The 16,584-nt window shown below is 53.4% G+C and overlaps 7 protein-coding genes across 7 annotated transcripts; 3 read left to right on the top strand and 4 right to left on the bottom strand.

Annotated features, from left to right (window-relative positions):
* Window positions 1-592: 592 nt before the first annotated feature.
* Window positions 593-1,444, top strand: Triagg1_4635 (uncharacterized protein; the record flags this gene model as incomplete). Its single annotated transcript, XM_062899060.1, has 1 exon — window positions 593-1,444. One exon carries the CDS (start codon window positions 593-595, stop codon window positions 1,442-1,444), a length of 852 nt encoding a protein of 283 aa, XP_062756215.1.
* A 1,039-nt stretch (window positions 1,445-2,483) lies between these two features.
* On the bottom strand, window positions 2,484-4,349 carry Triagg1_4634 (uncharacterized protein; the record flags this gene model as incomplete). The annotated part of the gene is made up of 2 exons (XM_062899059.1): window positions 2,484-3,731; window positions 3,945-4,349. 2 exons carry the CDS (start codon window positions 4,347-4,349, stop codon window positions 2,484-2,486), a joined length of 1,653 nt encoding a protein of 550 aa, XP_062756214.1.
* A 1,214-nt stretch (window positions 4,350-5,563) lies between these two features.
* On the bottom strand, window positions 5,564-6,679 carry Triagg1_4633 (uncharacterized protein; the record flags this gene model as incomplete). Its single annotated transcript, XM_062899058.1, has 1 exon — window positions 5,564-6,679. One exon carries the CDS (start codon window positions 6,677-6,679, stop codon window positions 5,564-5,566), a length of 1,116 nt encoding a protein of 371 aa, XP_062756213.1.
* A 421-nt stretch (window positions 6,680-7,100) lies between these two features.
* Triagg1_4632 (uncharacterized protein) lies at window positions 7,101-7,991 on the top strand (the record flags this gene model as incomplete). Its single annotated transcript, XM_062899057.1, has 2 exons — window positions 7,101-7,214; window positions 7,335-7,991. 2 exons carry the CDS (start codon window positions 7,101-7,103, stop codon window positions 7,989-7,991), a joined length of 771 nt encoding a protein of 256 aa, XP_062756212.1.
* A 523-nt stretch (window positions 7,992-8,514) lies between these two features.
* Triagg1_4631 (uncharacterized protein) lies at window positions 8,515-11,836 on the bottom strand (the record flags this gene model as incomplete). The annotated part of the gene is made up of 4 exons (XM_062899056.1): window positions 8,515-8,679; window positions 8,890-10,844; window positions 10,910-11,244; window positions 11,340-11,836. The coding sequence occupies 4 exons, from the start codon at window positions 11,834-11,836 to the stop codon at window positions 8,515-8,517; spliced, it is 2,952 nt and encodes a 983-aa protein (XP_062756211.1).
* A 242-nt stretch (window positions 11,837-12,078) lies between these two features.
* On the top strand, window positions 12,079-13,696 carry Triagg1_4630 (uncharacterized protein; the record flags this gene model as incomplete). Its single annotated transcript, XM_062899055.1, has 3 exons — window positions 12,079-12,300; window positions 12,526-12,804; window positions 12,872-13,696. The coding sequence occupies 3 exons, from the start codon at window positions 12,079-12,081 to the stop codon at window positions 13,694-13,696; spliced, it is 1,326 nt and encodes a 441-aa protein (XP_062756210.1).
* Window positions 13,697-13,921: 225 nt separating this feature from the next.
* On the bottom strand, window positions 13,922-14,686 carry Triagg1_4629 (uncharacterized protein; the record flags this gene model as incomplete). The annotated part of the gene is made up of 3 exons (XM_062899054.1): window positions 13,922-14,138; window positions 14,226-14,353; window positions 14,432-14,686. The coding sequence occupies 3 exons, from the start codon at window positions 14,684-14,686 to the stop codon at window positions 13,922-13,924; spliced, it is 600 nt and encodes a 199-aa protein (XP_062756209.1).
* Between the last annotated feature and the right edge of the window lie 1,898 nt (window positions 14,687-16,584).

Here is a 16,584-nt window from a genome sequence, read left to right as displayed (position 1 = left end):
TTTTTTGGGTTTTGGGTTGCCCCCCCCCCCCCCCCCCCCCCCCCAAATCCCCCGCCGGCATCTCCACGGGAATGCCCGACAACCAGCGTCTTGCAGCAGAAAAGCAAAAGCAGAAAAAGAGCGGCTAAATCCGGCAATCGAACGTTGCGACGCTTTTCCCATGAGGAAATTGTTCCCGTTTCGGCCAGCGCCCTTTAGTAAGCCGTCTACGCCTTACAAATGGCTTCCAGCGAATGAGTGGAGGTTGCCGTGACGTGCTCGCAGCGGGAGGGTCGAGGGTCGAGCCACTCAGCATTATGACGGTCCGGTTGGATTTGAAATCGGGGGCGTGAGGGATGGATGGCCGTCGCGTGTGTATATATATATACATATATATATATATACATAAGTGTATGTTGTGGAATTTGATCTCAGCATCATCTTACAATCTCAATCTCATCTCAGCATCGGGCGTTGAATAGCCAATACAATTATATATACCATATACCCTCATACAACTGATAACAACTCAACCCCGCCATTGAACATCCACAACACCAAAAAACACCACATCACCACATATTACACAACACAACACCCAAGAACAGCAGACATGGCCGTCATCTCCAGCATCCCCCGCGGCGACGTCACCGCCAACCTCAACTACTACACCGCCCCCGCCGACGGCGCCGCCCCCTACAACCTCGTCGGCGACGACCACCCCGCGGACCTCGCCCGCCGCAACTACGGCGACGACTTCCACGACGTCGTCATCCACGACATCCGCGGCTCCGAGGCGAGCTTCACCCTCGACAAGGACGCCTTCCAGCTGATACAGGGCGTCCCCGCCTCCGCCGAGCACGACTTCACCGAGGACACCTCCATCCAGAAAAAGTACTACCCCGAGGTCGAGAGGCTGCTGCTCGACAACATCCCCGGCGCCGACAAGGTCTACATCTTCGACCACACCATCCGCCGCTCCACCCCGGACGCCCACCGCGCCCCCGTCCTGCGCGTCCACATCGACCAGACCGCCGCCTCCGTCGAGAAGCGTGTGCGCCGCTACTTCCCCGACGAGGCCGACGCCCTGCTGCAGCGCCGCTACCGCATCATCAACGTCTGGCGGCCCCTGAACAAGAACCCCGTCGAGTCCAGCCCGCTCGCCGTGGCGTCCACCTCGACGCTCGATGAAAGGGACGTCATCCCCATCTCCCACCGCTACTCGGACGGCTACATTGGCGAGACGGCCGCCATCAACTACAACCCGGACCAGAAGTGGTACTATGCCAGCGGCATGACGGGCGATGAGCGCCTGTTGATTGAGTGTTTCGACAGCGAGTCGCTCAAGCCTGGCTCTGGCATTGGCGGACGTGTGCCTCACACTGCCTTTACCGACCCCAGGACGAGGGTGGATGCCGAGGGCCGCGAGAGCATCGAGGTTCGCGCTTTGGTCTTTGGCAACTAAAAGGCAAGAAAATGTGTAACAAGGAAGATTTCTCTGCATTTGGGTTGGAGTGTATGCATGGTAGATGGTGTCACTTTGTTTTTTTTTCTTTTTGTGTTGGGTTCATATTAGCGTTGCACAGACGAGACGAGATTGCAAACATTGTAATAACAAACAGTCATTTCCCTTTTTATTTCATGCCTCTGCCCTCTGGAACTCCCGACCGCGTGAGAAGAACCTGCCGCCGACAGTGACTGTGGCATTTGAACCTGGGATAACAAACCCATCCAGGCCGATAAAGCGAAAAAAGAAAAAAAAAAAGAGCAAAAAATGACGAGTAAGGAAAAGAAGACATAAAGTAGAGAGCGTCTCCCACTCTCGATACGCCCCCCCCCCTTGTTGTCTTCTCAAAAGGCCGTATCTACCCCCAACTTAATCTAAGCATTCCTGTATAACAGCAGCTCCTCCCAGCCACCATACGAAAGAGAAGAGATAAAAAGAGATGGGGGAAAATGAGAAAGATCATCGTGTATAAGACAAGGAACTTACTTGGAGATACAGAGGCCAAAAAAAAAAAGGAAATCCAAATACCATCCCTCTTTGATACCGTAAAGCAGCCGTGACTAGCCGCAAGAAAACAACCAGGTAAAGCACATCAAACAGCGGCAGCAGGAATATCAAGAAGACAAAAACTAAAATGAAAATGAAATTTGGAATTGGCATACAAACACCACAAAGAGAAACTTTAGGTATGAGAATGAAAGGAAAGAGAGAAAAAAAAACAAGAAGAAAAGACACAGCATATGCTGCTTCCCTAGTTGCCCCCCTCCCAAGAGGGACAAGATATAGATAGGTCGAGGTATAAAAAGAGAAAAAAACCCGGGACGCCAGCCGTCGCTTCGCCATGCCGTGAAATGCACATATTCCTTTACTCTTTTCCCGTTTTTTGTTAGCCCCTCAGAATGTGACTTTGATTCCGTCTGCCTTGTTGCGATAGAGGCAGTGTGCATGCGGCTCGGTTCGGTCGAATCCAATGACCATGAACGAATGGGGCTCGAGTTCAACCTCGGCGGCCTTTCCCACGACCACTACCGCTGGTGCCCTGGCGGCTCATGGCAACGCCACCGCCCTGAGCGCTGCTCTGCCGGCTCATCGGAACTGCGGCTGCCGATGATAGAGCGGCCAGGGAGAGACTGGCATGAATTGGGCTGGGCTGATCGCGGATGTTGCTCGAGGGAATGCCAAGGGCGTCGCGGAGGTACTCTGGGTCGTCGCGGGCGGCGCTGGTAAAGGCAACGTACCGACCCTGGTGGTACGGGACGGCCACGGCCTCGAGGATCCTTCGCAGGCCGCTGGGCGCATCGAGGTGGGCGCCGGGCTTGTGGCTCTGGTCGTACTGCTTGAAGAAGCCCATGACGGAGAGATCGGAGGCAATGTCATCCTGAGACAGAGGCACGGGGAAGTTCTGGTCGGCAGACCGCGGGTACGGCTTGAGGTACTGCTGCGGCACCGGAGGCGGCATCTTGGGCGGCTCTTGGGCGTGGATCAGGTCCAGGTTGGCCGGGAGCTCAAAGTTAGCAATGCCCTCGATGCCCAGGATCTTGTCGTCCAAAAAGTTCTGGTTCGCGCCACCCCTAGTGCTGCGAGTTGCATGCGAGACCTGGCGCTCCATCATGGGGGCGGCAGAGGGCTGCGAGTCGGCATCGTCCTTGTCGACGTCGTTGCTGTCGCCGTTGCCCGAGTCGCTACCGTCGGGAGAAGAGGCGGCGCCGTTGGCGCGGTTGCGCAGCACGTACTGGTGAGCGGCCAGGGCGGCCGTGTTGTAGTGGAGAGACAGCTCCTTGTCCGTGAAGAGCTTGTCGATGCTGTAGACGGGGCCGTTCTGCTTGGCAGCCGCGCGCGCCTTTTCCGACTGCCACAGCGGCGTGGTGCTGTTGGGGTCGAGAGCCCGCCGCGAGGGCACCGGCGATCCGTCGTCCTCGCCCTGGTTGCGCTTGCGCTTCTTGCCGTCGGCGTAGACCTGGAGATCCTCGGCATCTTTGCGCAGGCGAGTCGCCCGCTTGCCATGGGCGCCGCCGGGGCTGGCGGGGTTGGTCAGGCTGAATTGGTTTGGATTGAGCAGCAGGGCGTTGGAGTCGTTAATCTCCAGCACTTCCTTTTCTCGGTTCAGGCGGTTCTTCTTCTGTGTGAGGCTGTTGATGAGCCGATCGCGGAGCGTCTCGGTCAGGGCTCGGTGCTCCCGCTTGGCCGTCTCGACCTTGTACGCGTGCGTGTTCTTGTACTCTTGCACCTTGCGTTCGTATTCGTTCTAATTTGACAAAAGGCAGACATGTGTTAGCCGGGCGATTATAGCAGTGACGCCATGATGCAGGGCAGGGCAGGGCAGGGCCCCGAAAAGATAGGGTTAAAAAGCAAAAGAGGAGAGGGAAGAAGTATCATGTCCCGTCTCCTCTCTCTCTTGTCGTGTTTGTGTACATGTACATGTACATGTGTGCATGTGTGTGCGTGTGATTCTACTCACCTTGGACTGCACCAGCTGGAAATCGCGAATCTCAATTAGATCCTCCACCTCATCAATGAAGTCTGGGAAGCGGATGCCCGCCATGTCCATGAGGCTCCGGGCGCCATCGGCAAGCACCGGCGGCCCCTGGGCCTGTCTGTGTTCCTGGAGCAGGTCGGCGGCCTTTTCGAGGGCGTTGGAATCGTACGGGTCGAAGCGCTGGACCAGGCCGACCTCGTACTGGATTTTCTGGAGCTGGTCGCGGTACGTCAGGTCCCGGTCGCGCTGCACCTTGTCGTCCAAGGCGGACAGACGGTCGGCGAGAGCCTGGCGCTTGCGGTCACGCTTGGATTGCGAGGCTGCTGCTGGAGAGGGCCGATCCAGCTTGACGCCCACGGCGGAGGCGATTCCTTCGCTCGCCTCCATGGCGGGATCAGGGAGCGGAAGTAGAGTAGAGCAGGGCAGAGCGAGAGAGAGAGAGAGAGGCTGGGAAGAAGCGTGGACGTCGCCTGAGAGAGAGAGTATTTTCCTTCTGCTTGAAGCTAGTAAAGAAATTATAAGAAGAGAACCTGCAGTCGGCAGAGACAAGAAAAGACAAGCTCGATCGAGTGAGAATAGCCGCGAGAATCAGTTTTGCGTATCGGCATACAAGTCGACTGGTGAGGGTTCGGAGTAAAAGGCTGGCTAGGGTCTTGCGTCTAAGTCCCGGGGGTGTTAGTGAGTGGTGTGGTTCTGCCGCCTTTTTATGGATTTTCTCAGCGCCAGGTCAGAGGCGCCTCAGATCCAGCTCAACTCTAATGCCCTGGATGGATTCTGCCAGCGAAGCTTGTTTTTGCCTCCGCTAGGTATTGCACAGCATGATTACTACTGAATAAATACACAGTTATGATTCAACAACTTGCTGTATTTTCCGCAATGCTCTTTTCTCTCTTCTTCCCGACTGCAAATCCTGCGTGATTTTGCCCCGAGCCGTCAGTCAATTCTGCCCTGCGTGACCTTTGCTCCCAGCTCTAGCTTCCTCTTTCTGGCCGCCCGCGAAAAAGAGAAAAAGCACCTGCATGACCAAAACCTCGGGCAGCTTCACCGCCCGCAGATCGGGACAGTTACAAACGCCCCGTGATTGGCCCGCCCCGAGCAACTGTATTCGTGAGTGTCTTGTACCTTGGCTTTGTCGCTTGTCTTCCCGTGTTTTCAGGTACTCTGTACTGGGGAGCTACCGCGGCTAGGCGATACGTGCCACTGCGAACCGGCGCACGTCTAATGGGCGCTATGCCGTATGTGGAAGCAACTTGGGCTTCTTCGTTGCCTTTCCTGGCATCGATGGAGGAAGAGTCCGGAGATGGTAACCAGGACGACTTTGATATAGTTTCTCTAACAAGGGCAATGAATTCATGATTGACGATTTTAAAAGTGTTTATGTGATGAAGTAAATATGTATCGCTACATTGGGATGAATCGTGTCATACAATACATACTACTGCCGTATTCATCCCATATTGCCGTAGTAGTCTAAGATACATCGTCCAGTTGTCGTATCTCATGTCTCTCTCATCCCCAGCCTCGATCCTCTTATATTCTCCAAAGGAAACCCCGTGTATACGCATGTCATGCCATGTATGAATAAACAATCTTCCACATCCTCACAAGCCACCGCGCAACTTCTGCAGCTGGCTCATCAGCCCAAACCCTCCCGGCAGCGCCTTCGCCTCCTCCGCCATGGCAACCTCCCTCGTCGTCACGCCACTGCTGCCGCTCCTCTCATGCCTCGACGCATTAGCCTCGCTCCTCTTCGTATCAATCTCCTTGAGTAGTTCGCGGTGCCTGTCCTCCACCATCTTCGCCAGGCTCTCGATGAACTTGGTCCTGCCCCTCTCCTCCGCCGTGCCGTTCCACACCGTGGTCAGCTGCTTAAGCTGCTCGATTCTCTCGGCTGCCTTCTCGATGCCCGAGACGGGGTCCTGCTTGCTGTTGAGCAGGCTCGAAATCTCGTCTCGCAGCTTCTGGAGGACTTGCTGGCCCTTGTCCTCCGAGCTCTGCAGGTCTGATCCGGGCTCTGGCGCGGAGACGGATAGGAACCCTGAACTGACGGACACTTCCGATGGTGGAAAGGTGAATTCCATGGCGTCGCCGAATATCTTGATGACGGAATCCAGGCGCTCACGGACGAGGGTGAGCGTCCGCAGCTGCTTGATAGACTCGGGCTCCAATCCCTCAGCACCAACCGCTTGAGCTTCGGGGTTTGCGACTGCTCTCGCCCCGGATTCTTCTCCACCGTCTTCCAAAGGCTTCTTCTTCTCTCTCGATTTCTCCTCGTCTTCTTTCGTCTCACCCTCCTTTTGCAGCCCTCCCGGCACAAACATGCTGATCTGGTCGGCCAGCTTCTCAAACAGCAGCTCCTCTAAGCTCAGCGCCTCGCCTCGCAGCATCTCCACCTCGTAAGACATCCTGCTCCCACTCCTGAGGATATCGTCGGAAATTTGCGTCAGCGTGTCCGACAGCCTCGTCGTGTGAGCATCCAGCTGCGACAGAAGCGTCTGGGCCTGCGTGGCGAGTTCCGCAAGGGGCACCGCATTGTGATTCGACGGCACTGGAGCCTTTTGAGCCAGCGGCGGTAAGCTGGCATTGATGTATGAGATTGGGTCGAAGGAAGGGTTGAGGAAGTCTTGTAGGAATCCATCTGATGTGTGCTGTGACTTGGGCTCAAAGGCCAGCTTTTTGGAGCTGCCGTCCTGCGCTTGCTTGACGTCGGTTGCCATTGTCTATTACAAGGTGCACACCGAAAGCAAAGAAAAAAAAAAGGATTTAAAGAAGAAGAAACTACAACATGTGTTTGAATAATGAAGATCAATTCAACGATGAATCAGCTAAATCCGCTTCTGGCATGAACATGAATATAGTAGGTAGAAACAGACAGATACTGTACAGTGTTGAGGTCACTGCCCGGAAGGCTTACCGAATTGAAGTTGGGGAACCCGCCCCGATACAGCCGATGATAAGCCGATCTCGGCCACAACTTCTCTCAACCTGTGTCAGTCATTACTTCATGACATTCTCACTCATCACTTATCATCTCGCCCATTTCATAACCACTCTAACTTAGTAACAACTCGTTGTTTTTACCTAATTCTCACATCTCCTCTTGAGTTGTCAAAAGTCTCATCTCATGGTGTGCAGAAAATGAGCGACGAAGCCACCGAAGAAATGAAAATCGACCCCACCAGAGCTCAAGCTCTCATCTCCCAACTCAGTGCCGTCAAAGAACGAGTCGCAGCAGCCGCCAACGGCCGAAATGTAAGCACTAGAAACAGTTGATGAGTATGATATCATGTTCTACCGTCCTTCTATAATGCACGGTTCTGTTGTGTCCTCTTAAGACAAATTAAATATGGCCATGCTAAGAAATACACAAAGGTCCGCCTCGTCGCCGTCTCAAAGCTGAAGCCGGCCGTCGACGTCCTCGCCCTCCACCAAGCTCCCGCCTCCCACACTCACTTTGGCGAAAACTACGCCCAGGAACTCGTCCAAAAGGCCGAGCTTCTTCCCCGGTCCATCCACTGGCACTTCATCGGCGGCCTGCAGTCCGGCCACTGCAAGAACCTGGCCAAGATCCCCAACCTCTTCTGCGTCTCCAGCGTCGACTCCCTCAAAAAAGCCCAGCTGCTCAGCAACGCCCGCGCCGCCAACCCGGCCCTCGACAAGCTCAACGTCCACGTCCAGGTCAACACCTCGGGCGAGGAGGAAAAGTCTGGCTGCGCTCCGGGCGAGGAAACCGTGGCTCTGTGTCGTGAAATCGTCCAGAACTTGCCCGGGCTCAACTTGCTCGGCCTCATGACCATTGGCGCCATCGCTCGTAGTCGTGCCACCACTGCGGAGGATGAAAACGAGGACTTTGAGGCTCTGAGGGCGCAGAGAGATCTGGTGGCTGGCGAACTCGGCCTGAGTCCCGATAGCCTGGAGCTGAGCATGGGCATGAGCGAGGATTTCGAGGGAGCCATTGCTCAGGGGAGCAGTGAAGTGAGAGTGGGCACCACCATCTTTGGACAGAGGCCTCCCAGGACAAAAGCGTAACAGTTGTAAGACGGACGTATAAAAAAACTATACATATATATATCAAACGTGTATAATACAATACCAGGCACAACGTGAAGCTACTTCAAGAGGAGCCATTATGTATCTCATTCACAACTACGATTAAACCGCAAAGGACTCAACAAGCATGAAAGAAGAAGAAAGAGGTTGGTATCAGCAAAGAGGCCCCCTTTTCATGACCATCATATGTTACAACTTTTGGTTGGCTAAAAAGATGGGGGAAAAAAAAAATAAAAACAGCCGCTTTCATAGAGGGGGCAAAAAACTAAACTACATACAGAGAATAAAGGCTCCTCAGTCTCGCCCCCTTCACCGACTCCAAAAAACTTCGTTCAAGGCACTGAGTCATCATCCATCATGCTTCTCTCCCAAACGCCAATATGCTTCCATGCGTGCCAAGACATTTCCCAGTCAGTCATGTAGTTGTAGTTATTGTCACATATTCCAAAAATAAATAAATAAGAGAAACCAAGCTTGGCTCGGGGGAAAAAATAGTAGATAATTAGTTAACCATTACACTCCCAAAAGCGTCAGAAATGTCTTGTCGTGTTGGGGGATCGTATCTCTCGGGCATCGTTGATACTCCGACGGACAGTCGCTCTTGCATGAGCTTGAGAAGAACCAGGGGCACCGACTCATCGGTGGCTCGGATCGTTAACCGAATCATCTTTCAAACATGACGTTAGCAGTGTGATCTTCCAATGTGACAGGGCAAACATTCAAAGAGAAACAATGATGATGGACGATCAGGGCAAAGGTGAAGAAGGTTTGTCTCATGACCCGTAGGTTCTGAAGTAGCAAATACTTTGATTTTGCAAAACATCACGTCGAAGAAATATTCACCAAGAGAAGACGAAAAAGAACGGGATGAGCTTACCTGAGTGACGTAATTGGGCTCCAGTCGCATGAGACAGCCAAACTTGCCGCCCTCCGAGGTATGAAGCACGCTGGCGCCGACAACGTTCTTGGGGTTGGGGTCAACCATGTCCAGGAGGCGCCATCTGAAACCCTCGACCGTCGAGGCCACAAACTTCTCGGTCAGTTCCCTGGCGCTGTTCTTGCCGCCAGAGAGACCAAAGATGCCCTGAGCCTCTCGGGAACCGCCGCCAATCTGCTTCCACCGCTTGAAGAAATCCTCGGCAGAGAGCTCCGCAGGGTCCATAAACTTGTGAATGGTGACGGGGAGCTTCAGTGTGAGTGCCTGCAACGCACCAGCCAAGTAGCTGACTCGCATCGTCGGGCTCTTTTCAAATACCTTCTTGGCTTCAAACATGATGACCTGCTGTGTCTGCGAGCCCTGGCCAAGGGTACTCTCGGGGAGACCCTTTACATCCCATGTGAGATGGCGCTTTTCGCTCTCATCAAGATCCAGCGTCGTGGTGAAGGACGTGATGGTCCCTGGATTCTTGTTTCGGAAATAGGCAATGATGCAGGCCATCTGTCCACGGTACTCGGACCGAACGCCAATCTGCACCTGGGCATCCTCGTACAAGACGCCCTCGGCCTTGAGCAGGAGCCTGTGGAAGCCCTTCTCCCACCCGGGAGACAGGTGAGCAGCGCTGGCAAGGTTCGGTGCCCTTGTTGGCTTTTGCTCGCTTGTCGGCGAGCTCATGTCCAGCCCGGCAAGATCAGAGGCACCGTTTGCGTGGCTACCATTGACACCGTTGGCCTTGTTCCCGTTGAGCGGAACAGCAGAACTAAATGTCCTCTTGAGACCGCCAGGTTTGGCCATGTTGAGCTCCGCCTCGGTGTTGGCAGACTTGCCACCGACGACCCATGTCCTCCGGTCGCTGGTGCCGGCGTGCTTCTGGTGCAGGCGAGAGAGCAGGGCGGACTCTCGTTCGGGGAATGGCGGCATCTCGTCGCACATTGTTCGCAGAAGATCATCCGTCGGCAGCGTCGCCAGTTTCAGATACTCGCAGGCTCTCTGCTGCAGTTCGGAATCCAGCGTGTGGCTGTAGATTTCAAAAACATGAACGAGCTGAGGCTTGATTTCCGGGAACAAGTTGACAAATTTGATGAAGCAGGAAAGAATCATGGCGCGCGTGCTCGACGAACATCCCGACAGCTTCCTCTGCAGGGCCAGGAACTGCTCAATGGGGCTGCACCGCTGCTGGTCAGCAATGAGATGGCCAAACTCTCCCAGGATGTAGGCGCCAATCTTGACCAGCGTCTCGTGGCAGATGTCGGCCCTGATGTGCTGAAGAGCGGTCTGAGCGGCATACACCTGGAGCTCCTCGTTGTTGGTGACAATCTGAATCACTCGCTGCCACACTTCGTCGCTGACATGATCGCCAGCCATGGCAATCAGCCGCAGAGATATGTCGACATACCACTGGACGTCGGTGGCATACTTTTCCGTAAGAATGGCAATCTTAAGAACCATCTCCTCACGGATGGCAAAGTCCGCACTCTGAAGAAACTGCAGAAGCTCGCCAACAACGACCTGGGCATTCGTCGAGTCGCACATGCTGTAGAGGAGATCAAGACCCTTTCTGCGAACGCTAATGTCGCGGTCCTTGAGAGAGCTGAGAATGATGTCCTGGTGCTGCTTAATCGAAATAAGATTTTCAGACCTCGCGGCAAGATGGGTCATGGCTTCGAGGCCAAGATATCGAACATTGGTCTCTCTGCTCTGGATGAAGCGCCCTAGGCGTGAGGAGATTTGCTTCATCAAGTCCTGCTCGGTGTCCAAGTGGATGATGAGGTTAATGGCCTCAAAGAGGACTGCGTTTTGGGCATTGTTCTGCTGCACGTTCTTGCTTGATTCCAAGGCGAGGTTGAGAATCTTTTGCAGAGACTCTCGGATCAGCTCGCGCACGTGCGTGTCCTCTACACAGGCACAGTCAGCATTCAACAAGTTTGTCGCACACATCTCGAACGGGATATCGACGTACCTGAAGGAGGAAAGTATTGCAGAAGCCGCAGAAGCTTGACTTGAAGCCAGGGGCATGGAACCTTGTAATACAGATAATCGGTGGTGTACTCGCCGTCAATCAGGATGCGCTTAAGTCTAGCGGCAGCTTTGGAATAGGCGCCCTTGTACTGTTCCAAGTCGTCCTGGGCCAGAGTCATGACAAGAGAGGTAATGGACAGCGCGACACCCAGATCATCGTCGTCCATCAGATGGATGATTCGTTCCGCCCACTGAGGCTGTACAATGTCCCGGTGCTTTCGGTACAGTCGCAGCAAGGTCAGAGCGGCCTTTTTCTTGACAAACGATTTTGAAGTCCTAGATTGCATTCACCAGTTAGCTTTTCCAGTCTCGAGCTAGCCAAAACGAACCCTTCTTCCGCCAGATATGTGCGCGCGTGTATTGGGACTTACGGCGAGATGAGCAACCGGTGTACTTCTCCGCTGAGGGCTTCTCCCATCTCGCGACCTCCGACGTTGGCAATGGCATGTAGAGCAAGACAGTTGAAGAGCTCATTGTGGTCGAGAAGATCCTTGCGAATGCTGTTGACCACAAGGTGGAGCAGCTCGTGCTTCTCGTGGAGGAACAGCGTCATGGCCAGGTAGCCAATCTGCTTCTCCGAGTATTTATTGGCGGAAATCAGATTGACGGCCTCGAGGTGTCCGAAATCGACATTCCACCCCAGGATGTAGATGTACAGCAGCTTGCAGACATATTTCTTCTTGTGGTAGCCGCTGAGGTTGCCGTCCTTGAACTTTTGCCGGATGTTGGCCAGCTCCTTGTTGATGCGCTTCTCCTCGAGCTCACGGGCACGCGCGTTTCGCAAGTCGGCAATGAACTGCACCAGGCCTCGCATGTTGGCATTGTTGCTGCTGGAGCGGCCAATCCAGCCTGACGCGGACGACGACATGTTGGACCCCTTTTTTTTTCGGACCTCGTTATTTTAACTCCTCAATCGATAGTTGAGATGGGATGCGAAGCAGCTTGTCGCGGTAATTAAATCCTCGCGGGAGGCAAAGCCAGACACCAATCGTCTATCGGGGGGATCGCATAGTCAGGCGGGATCGCTTGCGTCGGTCTGGTTTATGCGGCGAGCATCGACGGCGTCGCGAATGGCTGGATATGTAATCGCCTCGGGTCTTGTGCGATAAGATGCTGCCGGCTATCACGGGGACAGGGCAGGCGGCGTTAAAAAGGGCGAAACAAGTGCGAGATGATGAATCTGATGCCGTAATACAGTTCCTCGCCGACGAGCGCGTCACAGCGAATGCAGCAGCGTCCAGACGGTTGCGTGGAGCCTCTGGTGGTGACGGTTTTGCGAGATCGAGAGAGTCGCGTCTTGCGGGCGGCTCGGAGAAAGGTCGAAGGATGGATGTTTGGCCGCCTAATCAGGAGCTTCTGTAGCGGGTTGGCCGCTAAAACGCCAGCGGCTGCGACCCTGTGGTCGGGTGGCCCGTGCGCTGCGAAGCACTCAATCTAAGAAATTATTGGATGAACGCAATCGATATCAATGGCTGCCCGGCGTCATTGCTTCACTGCTTCCTATTCCTCTTCTTCCTTTACAAAACAACATAAAGCTTGGATTGACTCCTGCCCCAGAATTGCTCTGCAAATGAGCATGTCATGTCCACGTGGCGCTCATCCTCATTCATGAGCTGCAAAGGCAGCCTCGCCAGGCTTGCCCCTCTCAGAAGCACCCAGTTCGCAGCTGCCCCTCGCCGGTTCTATGCGGTCGCCTCCGGAGCAACTCGATTCCAAGTCTTTGATCGAAGGGCAAAATGGCTTCAGAAGGAGCGCGCGGCTTCCAACGTGGAAGAGAGTCGACAGGCAGACTATCTAAAGGACGAAGTAGCCATACGCCTCACGGAGAGGCTTCTTGTCAGTCCGAACCTACTTCGCTATTATGCTTAACCCAAAGCCAAACTCCAAAGCTTACTCTCGACAGGATATCAAACGACACTTCCCCAAGGTTCTCGACCTCGGTGCCAATTCCTGCAATGTCGCAAAGGCCTTGGCGCGCGAGAATCCCGATCCCGATCCAAACACGCCGCTGTCACCACCGCTGTCGGACCGCATCGGCGAACTCGTCGCAACCGATTCCTCCGAGGCCAGGCTCTACCGAGATGCCAGCCACGGCTTCAACAAGAGGATTGCCATTACCCGCCAAGTCGTCGACGATGAAGAGACTGTCTCGTTTGAGCCCGAGTCGTTTGATCTTGTGCTGAGCTCCCTGAGCTTGCACTGGATCAACGATCTCCCCGGCGTGCTGTCCCAGATCAACAGCATCCTCAAGCCAGACTGCCCCTTCATCGGCGCAATGCTTGGGGGCGATACGCTCTTTGAGCTTCGGACATCACTGCAGCTGGCTGAGCAGGAACGGAGAGGCGGCATGTCCCCCCACGTCTCGCCGCTGGCTGACGTGCGCGATGTCGGCGGCCTGCTGCAGAAGGCGGGCTTCAAGATGCTGACTGTAGACGTCGACGACATCATTGTCGACTACCCCGATACATTTGCCCTGATGCAGGATCTCCAGGCCATGGGCGAGAGCAACGCCATTCTGAACCGCGAGATGGGACCCATTCGGAGAGATGTTCTGCTTGCCAACGACGCCATATATCGGGCCCTGCATGGTAACCCGGACGGGTCAATTCCTGCCACCTTTAGAATTATATACATGATTGGCTGGCGTGAGGGTGAGAACCAGCCAAAGCCGCTTGCTAGAGGAAGTGGAGAGGCCAATCTGAAAGACATTCTGGAAAAGAAGGAGTAGTATATATACCACATGTAGGAATAATGGAAGATTTCAAACTTTTTTTTTTTCATACAAGTTAATATGTCAACCGAACGTATGGATGGCGCCATGCTACCATTCGGTAGCCAATGTTCCATTGGAAAGTAAAGCAAACACCTTGGGCTCCTTCAGCACCCCCCTCTATACATGATTTCGAAGCAGGCTCAACCCTTTGTCCGTTTATATATACCCCAACAGCGCCATTTATACTCTCCGCCAGTCCGTCATCGTCCGGCCGATGCACCCAAGCCCAGCAACCTCGACCAGCTTCTCGTGCCAACTCAGCAGGACGCTCATGGCGGCCGACGCGGGCTCGTTGGACGCGCCGGGCCGTGAGCCGATCTGGGTGAAGCCGGTGGACTGCGGCGTCATCTTGGCGGGGGACTTGAGCGCGGGGGCGCCGCTGCCCATTCCCTTGTAGCTATCGACAGGATCCTCTGTCAGCTTTTCCGTCGTCTTTGCTTCTTCCCTCGCTATTTCTGTTTTGATGAGGGAGTTGGCGACTTACATGTACTTCATCAGCACGTCGAGAAGCTCGCTTCCGCCAGGGGCCGCGTAGATGCCCTTGAGCAGGGGCGTCATGTCGCTCGCCTTGATGGACTGCAGCACCTCGATGATGGTTTGCAGATGCGCCTCCTGTAAAAACATCCTGATTAGCCCATCACATGTCTCCCCAACAGCCCAGGGATACAACTAAGCAAACAAGTTCCATACCTTTGCAGCATCCGTCCCGTTGTATACCGGCGTCTCCAGGCAGCCCCTCAGCGCTCCCTCGGCATCGCCCCCCCTCAGCAGCTGCCGCACCTGCGTCGACAAGTTGCGCACGTCGGCCTCGGAAATCTCGGGCTGCGGCGGGTGCAGCGTCGACGTGTCGAAGTTAACGCTCGAATCCTCGGTCAGGATGTCGATGTTGACGGTGCGCCATGCGTCTGTGAGGGACGCGGCGGTGTGTTGCTGGATGATTGACATGGCGAGTGTGTCGTTGCGCTGTTGGGAGAGAGAGGATTCTTTGTTGTTGTTTTTTTTGGTTTTCGGGTTTCTCCCTTTTTGCTGCTTTTCCGGAGAGGTGGCGGGAGGGAGAGGAGGTGTTTCGATTGGGCGATAGATAGAGAGAGGCTGTAGCTTTCGAGGTGGATTGGGGGAAGCTCAGTCTGGTTGGTGATGATGCTGCGTCACGGGTGGAGGGGCTGTGGGGGAGGAAAGCTGGCCGTCCGTTAGTGGAGTACTCGGCGCTGCTCGGCGCTGGTGGTGCGTAGCCCGTACCGGATTAACAGAGCAGTCTCACTTGGTGGAAATGGACTTATACGATCCAATGTTGATTTGGATGCCATTTATATAGTCATCAATATAATCAATTCTTTGAAATGTCATCCTCAAGAGTGTGGTAGTTCCTAATCAGCTTCTTCTCCTCCCTATCAAGGTCTAACGTCCATACGAGGCTATAATCAATACATGTCATCACGCTTGGATCACCATATAAATAAGAATCGCAAACAAGGTGTATATGCATGATTAAAGCAATAAGATTAAATGAAACCATTACGATAGTCTAGAATGCCTCAGACAGTGCCCTACTATATGTCAATTACCATCAACATTCGGTATGGAGTTTCCCTTCCCCAAAGTACTACCCTGCAGACGAAACTCATATTCATGGATCTCTTATATTGCTCCAACACGTATCTGCACAATTTTACCATCTCATATTGAGCTTTAGTTTGTAATGGTATCGCGAGTACATGCCTACATAACAAGTATCTTCTAGACATTAATTCGTTGATGTTGCCATGAATCTGCAAACAACGCCTAGGTAGACTTACAAACGTACAATTAGAAAAAAGATACCTATACTCTGAGACTACGAGTTATCTTTGACGTCAGTGACAACAATATCTTTCGACATGCTAATACCCGTCAATAATATAAAAAAGGGGTCCATAACATACCTCGTCCCCCCAAAGCCACAATGTTGTATAATTCCAAGCACAACGTCCTCCAGATATGGAACTATACCCCTTCCCATACGAAACCATATCAAAAACTCCCCGTGATTCAACACAAATCCTTTTCTTATTTAACCTTTGGATATATCCAAGCCTCAGCTGACCATCAGACAACACTAATCTCTCTTACCCAGTCCAAAGTCAGCGTAAGATGCCTCTCTTTCCCCTATACAGGTTTCAAAAACTCAGCCCAATATTCGCCTACCCCTTACAATCTGAACCTAGGCAAATGTCAATGATAATGCACACTTCAAAAGAGGAGATCAACTCCACATGAGACGTCCCAAGCGAACCTACCTGGCTCCAGGAAAGCCCGCCAACTACCGCTACTGCAAAAAAGAGGATCGCGAAAAACAATGTCGTGGGGCCCCTCAGGTCCCGACAATTCTTTCTGCAACATTGTATTCACAGATATGTGTACAATGTATGTGCATGTATATAAGTGCCTGGGCGAGCGAGTGCGTAATCCAGTGAATCAGCGAATGAATGATCGAGCAGGAAAGAAAAAGTATTCGATGTGCGGTACCGTACAATACGTGAGTTGATCTGGAGGCAGCAGAGTGTTGCCAGAAGGTGACGTCCTTCATGAATTCCTCCCACGCAGCGCGATTGTATTCTGACAGGAAGCTCAAAAGTATTTGTGATGTGTCGTCCCAAGTGATATGAGGCGTCGCAAGTCGGTCACGATACAGGCGCGTAATACGCTTAACAGCCACACCCTCTGGGGTTTTCGTCTTCTCCAGAAGCTCTATTTCTAATAGAAAGCTTGAAAATAATTATGATATATTGTCTTAAGTAATATAAGGCGTCGTGAGTCGGTCACAACACAGGTATTGTAAGTTGGTTACGACACAGGCGTTGTAA

This window comes from Trichoderma aggressivum, assembly GCF_033847375.1.
Source record: "Trichoderma aggressivum f. europaeum strain CBS 100526 chromosome Unknown scaffold_015, whole genome shotgun sequence".
Taxonomy (NCBI): domain Eukaryota; kingdom Fungi; phylum Ascomycota; class Sordariomycetes; order Hypocreales; family Hypocreaceae; genus Trichoderma; species Trichoderma aggressivum.
This window is presented reverse-complemented; position numbering and strand designations above follow the sequence as displayed.